Source organism: Phaenicophaeus curvirostris, chromosome 4 (assembly GCF_032191515.1).
Source record: "Phaenicophaeus curvirostris isolate KB17595 chromosome 4, BPBGC_Pcur_1.0, whole genome shotgun sequence".
In the NCBI taxonomy this organism is placed as follows: Eukaryota; Metazoa; Chordata; class Aves; order Cuculiformes; family Cuculidae; genus Phaenicophaeus; species Phaenicophaeus curvirostris.
Genome location: NC_091395.1, coordinates 69,061,536 through 69,070,666, shown reverse-complemented (window position 1 = coordinate 69,070,666; position 9,131 = coordinate 69,061,536). Strand labels below are relative to the sequence as shown.

At 41.7% G+C, this 9,131-nt stretch overlaps 1 protein-coding gene across 1 annotated transcript in view; it reads right to left on the bottom strand.

Moving 5' to 3' along the window:
* Positions 1-409: 409 nt before the first annotated feature.
* ZFYVE28 (zinc finger FYVE-type containing 28) overlaps positions 410-9,131 on the bottom strand; it is a 157,692-nt gene continuing 148,970 nt past the window's right edge. The window contains exons 13-14 of the mRNA XM_069856465.1: positions 1,462-1,565; positions 410-565 (exon numbers count right to left, since the gene is read on the bottom strand). Coding sequence (XP_069712566.1) covers positions 434-565; positions 1,462-1,565 — 236 coding nt within the window. The 3' untranslated portion in view covers positions 410-433. The remainder of the gene's footprint in view (positions 566-1,461; positions 1,566-9,131) is intronic.

The window sequence follows — 9,131 nt, the reverse complement described above, 5'->3', positions numbered from 1 at the left end:
AGGAGGGAGAGCGCTGACATCCACAGCCATGCTGGCATTCTAGTGAGCACAGAAGTGTCTGAGCTTTGGGACTGATTTGCTGGGATGGACTAGTTAGCAGCCTAATTCTGTTCCTAGCATGTAAGATAAGCAGCAATGCTCGTTCAATTCTCTGAGCCCTATTTCCTTCCACACAGTGCATTTGTTCTGCATATGGCATCGTAACATTACTATTATAAATTTATGGAAGACTGTACTGCAGCCTTAGAGCTACAGACGCTTCATACTTCCCTTTAGCAGCTTAGTAAAATGCAATAAAAACTGTACAAAATTTATAATAATGGATGTCAAAGCCTACATGCCCTCACAAGGGTCCTTTCAAGTTAATTCTTGGCTTCGGTCAAATATATCAGTCCATGTGAGACTCCAGGAGACACAGCAGTAGTTTAATACGTCAGATACCAGCTTTGTCACTATAGAAAGGAGTGACATGGAACATGTAACAGTGAGTGCAAACACGGACAGGCTTCATCTGACCATAACGAGGTAAGGGAGCAGAGTGAGAGGAGCAGCGGGAACAGAAGATCTGAAAAACAAGAGAGATATTTCACTTTAATTCCTTTGAAGAACGGGATGGGACAAAATTGATTTCAAGAGAGGGGAGAGAAGACTCTACATGTGCATTAGAACCCCCATCCTCCACAGTGCAGCAAATGAAAGCCCCCTGCAGGCAATTCATAGATCGATGACTAGTTAATCTCACTGTGTGTAGCCTCTGCCCAAGCAACAACAGGCAAGCCTGCCTAGTTCTGCAGGTCACAGGGCAAGGCAGCTCCACCAGAGATGAAAAGAAGCATCTCTCTCCTCAGGCTTTGAAGAAACACTCAGAGATACTCACAAATATTCTCCTAAGTTCCTATCCTTGCAAGTCTACTACAATGTTAACAAAACCAGCATCCTTTTAAACTTGTAAATTATCCAGCAAGTGAAACGGGACTGCAGATTTCTGGCTTCCTGAGGAACATGACTGCTTTATTCTCCCTCTCTCCCTCTTCCTCCCCCACAAACTTGCAAAGCAGCAGCTCTGTGCACCACAGTCCTCCTGCAAAGGTTCAGAAAGCAAAGCAAAGGGACACACCTTTGCGGTGGAGCTGTGCATCACCCCTCACTGTGCAGGCTGCTGCGACTCATTGAAGCTGAGAGTAGTCCAGAGCGACTCTGGATATGGGGTGTTTGTTCCAGGATCTCAACGGGGAGTTCTGCTTTTTAGCAAGCAAATGCTTATTGCTGTATAAAAGTCAAAACCCTCCCATCCACATTCTAAACTTAAGCTCAACAGTTGACAGCCAAGACATAAGAAACCACTTGTGACTTGAAAACCCTGGCCAAGCGCAGGCATTTTGCTGTGCAGCTGAGTTTGTGGCACGCAGAAATTTGCCGTTCTCTTTAGTGGATGGTTTCTCACATTTGACTATGTCTTACCTTGCCACAGCTCCGACAGTGATGCTTCCTGCGAATGACAGTGAAAGGAGCCTTGCACGCAGTGCAGTAGCTGCAGACTTCATCTGGAACCCAGTCAGGAGGATCTGTCAGAAACACAGCAACAAAAGCAAACATAAATCAAAAGGGTATAAAAACAAACACGCAATTACCAGATCCTCGAGGGATTAAGGAGAATAAAATATAACAGCAGCTGCTTTCATCTGAGTTTCTCAAGGTGCTTTGGGCACAGGCAGCCAGGGATGCCCAAGAGGGGCTCGACTCCTCCCTTCTCTGCCAGGTGCCCACCTCTGGGCAGAGCTCAGCAGGCACTGAAACAGCACACAGCAGCTTTGGGCTTGAAATAAAATATATCCTATTCAACGGAAAGTGGCAGGGAAGAGGAGATAAGCAAAATAAAGTATGAAGGCCAGAGACTATTAAAGTAGAGCTGGAACACGAGTGTTCTCATCAACGCAACCAGCCATCAAAACAAGCTTAGAGCTGAGATCATTCCCAGCCTCTTCAGCCCTTCCTACAGAAAGGCTGACTGCTTTTCTGCAATTAGACAAGCAGCTCTACAGATAATAAACTCCAAGCCTGACTGCTGTCTGTTAAACTACTAGGACTTTTACTGGAAGTCACCAGTAACTACAGCAAAACCACAAAATCAAGTGTACGAGACTGAGAAAAGAAAGAATTCGACCGTTATCCCTAACAGCACATTTCAGTTGTTTATTTCTCCTGTGAGTTCTCTAATTCTCATAAAAGCCAAGCAGGGAAATGATTTGGTTTTGGCAAAGCATAAGTTATTAGGCTCACTGCTGTTGAGCTGCTTCTGCTAGCGACATGCTGACGTGACTTCAGAGCATCTAAAATTATGACTGTCGAAATGATGTGGCCGAGTGTTTAATTATGTTGCTAAAAGTCTAACGAAGGGCAAAACAAGTTATATCCAGAAGGAATCCAAAAACACAGTGAACATGAACTGCTAGATGTATTTGCCCAAGTCCCCTGTATGCAGCAGCTCTCTGAATATTATTTACAGTATGCAACCCATGCAGTTGCTGATTTATAAACCTGACATGCAAGATCCCTGCTTCAAAGAGCATATTATCAAACAACAAAATATAACGTGCAGTTAATACTGAGGTCAGGAGGGCTACAGCTACAGGCAGAAAGAAGATAATTAGATGAAAAATCCACTGTATTGTTCAAACATAACCGTAACCAGTTTTCATGTGTTTGTCACGTTGCAACATTTGTCAAATTAAAAGCAAAAAGGGATATAGCATTCCATGCAAAAAAAGTTCAAAAAGCAGATTAATAAAAACAAAGGGAACTCCAAATCTTGACTCAGCTTTTATGGGCTCCTCTAAAGAATTTTGGAAGTTAAACTGGTTTATGGAAACAATCTTTCACTTAATGAAAAAACTGGTCTGATAAAGGTCACAACTACAGGGGCCGCAACCAAAACCAAAGTCTGTGTGCAGAGAAACAACCCACGTAGTGAAAAAAAAAGAGGTTGCTCTTCGCAGTCTTTACCTCATCCCTGGGAACAGTTCACCAGAAAAATGTTCTGTTAGGACACAGGGCTACAAATTCCTACTTGGAAGGCAGGCTTTCCTTCAGCAGCAGCGAGATGCAGGACTGCCAGCTTAAGCTGAAGGATTAATAGCAATGAAACCAAGGAATTTTCCTTTCCAGCTCTTTTCCTTCTCTGCAACCTCCCCAGATAGCACATGTAGCTTAGTCCAGTGAAGTTTACTCCTAATGTGATGTCGATTTGGAAAACTTCATCTCATTTTCACAGGAGTCTCTGTTCTGAAACCATGCGAAGCATCTCCATGTTCTCCATCCAGGAAGCCCCTTGGGTTATCACATATATTCTGAACAGAACGTGTGAGCCAATAATGATATTCCCGTTTAACACTTACCATTAAACTACACAACCTTGACTATGTTTTTAGGGATTTAACCATCCCATTGATTCTCACTAATTTAAAGAGAGAAAAATTTAGGAAGTTAATCAAGCTCTGGGCTGCCAGGTTCCCCCCTGAGCTGATGGAAGTAGGTTTGGCAAGATGCCTACTTTGCTACTGATGCTTTATCAACTGCATTATAATGTGGGCTACCATGTTCAGCTAGTTACTAATTTTAATATTCAAAGAAAGGCCATAAAAAATGCAGGACCTTTTTGTACAAACTGCAGCACGCTGACATGAACTGCAGCTTCCGTAGCAGCTGGTATTAGAATCACTCCTTCCCTTAAATTATGATTAGTACAGACATGCTACAAGCCAATGCAACCCCTTTCACAAAGACTCTGGAGCTCACCAACACAAAGCAGCTCATCAGGTATCTACGAACATTCGTGTTTCATTTTGTTTAGGTTTTTTTCTGTTGTTGCCCTTGAAGTGCAATGTGGAAATTAATTTTTTTTCAATTGACTTTGTATGGATTTAATTGTCTGCAGTGCTAAACAGAAATTTCAAAAAAAAGCCACAAGAAACAGCACATTTATTTTGAAAAATAATGACCTCATAAACTCATCATAGCTATATAGTCCATAGCTCATGGTTACAGAATTACTTGACTGCCAGATGAATTACTCTGCAGGGTTTGGTTTTATAATTGCACAGAAAAATAAACCACATACTACTGGTACTCAATGTATAGAAACAGTATAACACACTCTACAGAATGTTCTCCCTCATAAGAGGGAATCTCTTTACCACCACATTGATGTCACGTTCAGTGATTCCCTAAATTAACACATCAGTACAGTGAGTTAAAGGGCACATTTTCCTGCAGACAGTGACTCAACCACAGAAAAGCCCTTTGGCAGGTCTACATGGCCGGTCTCCTGCCCCGTCATTTCTGGGTTTCAGAACCCTCCTAACATCCCAACTGCTCGCAGCAAGATCTGCTGCACTGCAGCACACCCCAAATAGGAACAGTTATGTAACGTCTTTTAACATTCCAAATGCTGTACAAACATTAATTGCTTTAGTCCTCATCACCCGGCTACAGTTAGCGAGTGTGTGGAGAGAAATCAGAGAGACAAATGTCTTGCTCAGAATCATGCAGTGAGGCACTCCTGAATTAACACTGCAAATAAGAAACTTTGGCCCATTTGCCCTATGCCTTTGCCTCCAAAAGTGACTGAAAAAGTCCTTACACCAGATAAAAACGCAGAGGCTTCATTTTGAGAGTATACACTTCAAAATTAAATACAACCCTAAATCAGAGCCGAAGCACTCCCACCGTCAGGAAGGGTGAAAGGTCTGAACGACTTGGTCTCTCCAAGCTCACGCAAGCTCCAGTGGCAATGGGATCCACATCCCTAGGTTCTCTTCACGAGTCTCATCCCGCTCAATCTTGGGAGCAGCCTTTCTGACTTACATATATTAATGATTGAGTCATCCGGCTTTTTATAGAACAGGTTTTTGAAATATTCCCTGAAGAGCAGTCTCATGAGGGGATAAAGCTTCAGTATGAGAAGTGTAATGAGTTACACAGATTAAACCCCTAGCATTAGCCTGAAGACATGCTGGAAGCAGGGCAGTAGCACCGCACCCTTAGGCTTTTTATGTTAAAAGTTCTCCAGGCTACGCCACTCTGTTAGCTCTGCATGCGGCAGCAAATGGCAATATCCAGGCTGTAAAGCACTATCTGCCTGTGCTTCAGGGATTTGTACAAGGAATGCAGGGAAAACCTTGTTCCTGGACTAATTGGCCCACTGCTTTATCATGCAACGAGAATTAAGAGCAGTCTGTTGGGAAATGGATATAGACCATAGCACAGACATCAAAGAGGAGGAGGGAGGGAGGGAAGGGATTAACGAGACAGACTACAGAAATAAATTTTAGAAGCAAACGTTAAAAGCACATACAGAAAAAAAGGGTAGAGAAAGGAAGATAAACTAGAATTTAAGTGAAGGAAAGTCTAGGAAAAAGCAGAAGGTAAAAATAGGGTGAAGTCTGAAAAAGAAAGAAGAAACAGTACTCCCAACTCTTAACTATTAAAAAATCTCACATTACAATCTCCTATAAATTATGAAATGTTATAGGTTTTTTCTTTATTTCATGCTGTAGCTTTTACAGTACACCTTCACATGTCTCTGCAACTTCATTAGCTGAAAAAGTTTTCTGTTCTATAAAAGTTAAAAATCTCACATAAACCAAGATTCTGGAGCTTTAAGAAAACCACAATCATGACAAAAGTTATAAATGCTGTAAACACTACAAAAAATGAAATGTGAATTCATTTTGCTTAAATATGTGCCATAGATCTACTTCAGTCCCATCAAACCTTACAAAACCAAGGAGAACATCTGCATTCCAGATCACAGGAAGAAGAGAGCCTGGACCCAGATCCATCAGCAGTGTTGAATCAGACAACATTGGACCAGAAAGTTCATTTGGGGTGCTGAGACACAAGAGCCACGGTTCACGGGGTGGCAGAGTGAAGTAATCCCAAAAGCTGTTAAAGCTTGCAGAAAGCCAGTTTAGCAGCCCTATACTCTGGTAGAAAACAAACCAGAAATCATGCACACCATGACCCCCTGTTGCACAGCAGCTACTAAACCCTAAGCTTATGGTGGTGCAAGCGTTATGGTGGTACAAGCTGGGGAGGGACCATTCACAAAGGCCTGTAGTGATAGGACCAGGGGCAATGGGTATAAACTGGAGAGGGGCAGATTTAGACTAGACATTAGGAAAGACTTCTTCAGCATGAGAGTCATGAGGCCCTGGCACAGGTTGCCCAGGGAAGCTGTGGCTGCCCCGTCCCTGGAGATGTTCAAGTCCAGGTTGGATAGAGCCTTGAGCAGCCTGGGCTGGTGGGAGGTGTCCCAGCCCATGGCAGGGGGGTTGGAACTGGATGATCTTTAAGGTCCCTTCCAATTCAAACTACTCTACGATTCTATGATTATGGCCAAGCAATACAGAGTAAAGACTCTTTCTGCATCTTTTGTTTTTATAAAATATTTCTAATACAGAACTCAAACTGAAAGTTCCCCTTGCATCGATGTGCATTAGATTTCAGAGCACATCATGCATACCCCTGATTATACTTTCACCAAACTAACCTTAAAAGGGCTGCTCCTACAGCAGCCTGTGGAACTCTCGCTGCTGCGGCTGTCAAAGTGCATTATCATCATAGCTGCAAAAAAGGTCAGATGGGCTTGCTGTAGCTTTTCTGATGAAAGCAGGAATGGTAAATTCTCACAGTTTTGAATATGGAAAGTAGAGAACTAAGGTGACATGACTTTACCTCTCATTCCAGTTCCCAGAATAAAATGAACCTTTTTTGTCCCTTCTCATGCATAATTTTCTGCATGTCATTCTGTGCAATCTCTGAATTTTATGCAAGATACCTAGGATGCAATTGTACCAATGTATCTTTACCTGTGCTCAGTAGATTCAGCGTTGATTACAGTTGTGTTGAAATTTTTCCATAAAAATAACATTTCTGCTTCAACTACATTACTTGATGAAAATCTTGGAGGTGAGGAGAAAACAGAGGCACAGATTTATTAGATTCAAGTACAGCTCTTGTCTAACAGCTGCCTTTAGATTTAATTTTTGTGCAAATCTAGAAAGCTTTCACAAAAGCATAGAGCTTTGCAGACTTGGGCTCAAGCTTTGCTCTGTTTCATTGAACACAACCTTGAATGATGACATCCTGTGTCCATCCTGAACAGGTACGTGGTAAGCAACCCATTCTGTGGACAAAATAATTATTTATGTAAAATGGAACAACTCTGATAGAAAATACTGATTTCCACTGGGATATGGTTCAGATCTTTACTTAAAATCAGACATACTAGAGACTTGGGTCTTCCATATAACCATTACTAGTCTTTCTCTGCAAGAGCTACCAACAATTATAGACTTGAAGCAAGCTGACAATGTAGATCTACATGCTACATGCCAGAAGAACACGCAATGTGTATTTTTAGGACATAAAAATTCAAACCTAATAAAATCCCACTTATGTCACTGTGAAGCTGAAGAAGTCTGTTCTTTACAGTACTTCGGGGTTTCTTTCTACTCCTGCAATGAAGTCTCAACAAGTCCCATACTGGGAATAGTCTTTGAAAAGGTAAAAGGCTGTGAGCAAGTTCTTAAAATGTAAGTCAGATCAAATTATTATGATACAACCTAAAAGTTGTACAAAATCCTGTAATTTTGCACGTATTACTAAATATGGTCAGTTGATTATAAAACACAGCCTCAATTTGGAAAACTTGATGTCAGGTTTGTCTCTTGCTCAGTGTAAGCAGAGCTGCTGAATAAGGAAACACTAAAAAGTTATGTGGACAGAATACCTTTGGTCACTGAACTGTGCAACAATTTAACTTCTTTCATTTACAAAGCCTGGCTGGTCATCACTATAAATAATAGAGTAGCCACAGGCGGGTGGAGGAAAAAAGAAAATCCGAAGCACTCAGCTAGGGCTGACAGCTAATTCTAGACTTACAGTGATTACATTCTGCACATGCAGCAGCATGGGTGGGTTTTCTTGACCTTGTGACTTCTTTTTCCAACAAGAACAAGATCTCGAGCCTTGGGACCATAAATTATAGAATTATGCTGCTACTGCTGGTTGAAGAGCAGTGAGGACTTGTGACTAAACAAAAGCGGGTGGACTGGAATATTACGAGAGGGAAAGGGATCAAGGAGAAATAGCACGCTCTTGTGCAGCAAACAGATGCTAACACCACTTGGCACACACAGGTATTTGCACTGGCAGCCACAGCAAATCCATTATGGCTGGAGTTATAACTAGGTGGCAGCAAACGAGGCAGTTCTGTACAAATGCTGCAGGGATAAAGAGTGAAAATGAAGGTATGGTTACAGACAGCTGATATGCCACAGCAAATATTTTCCCAGAGCGCCAACAGCTTCACAAGGCTTTCTGTTTCTCCTTGAGAAAAACTTATGATTTCTACAGATCTCATGCTTATTTCTAGACAAGAAGTATAACTCACTTAGCCAGCTTGTAACTTCATGATTTTGACAATTAAAAATATTCACCTTCCCTTAATCACAACAGATTAATCTTCCTGAGTAATAAATTACCACACAAGACATGTGTGGTCAAAGCTCAGATGTGCCAAAGTTCACTATTAAAGTCATCAAGCTGACAAGGATAAACACAATGGTCCCGCGTATGGTGAGCAACCATTTATGCTTGATCACATTTACAGATTCATAAATAAATGGATACATAAGAATCCGTATCAAGATATAAAAAACTCAGAAGTTACTCTGTGTGTAATATATATAACGCATATATGTATATATACGGGAAACTGTTCATTAATGCAAAGCAAGTTTTGTGCTGGGGCTGGGAATGTGATCCCAGACACAAACGGCAGAAAGAAAAACAACTACTTCCTTGATGTTTTTTACATCAATAATACATATGAAGAATGACTCAGCTCTGTCCCAGCAGGAATGCATTTATGCCAGGTTAACTAAGAGTAACTAACTTACTTTTTCAAAAGTGGAGGTTGGCTTTAATATCCTGCGTGACCCATGCTGCCTGCTCTGTCCCATGCAAACTTCGTAGTCAGATTACTGTCCAACAGTATTTTGTCCCAAGCTGGAGCCCAGGAACTCCCAAATAACCTTCTCCATGGACTGGCTTGTAGCTCACCAGGA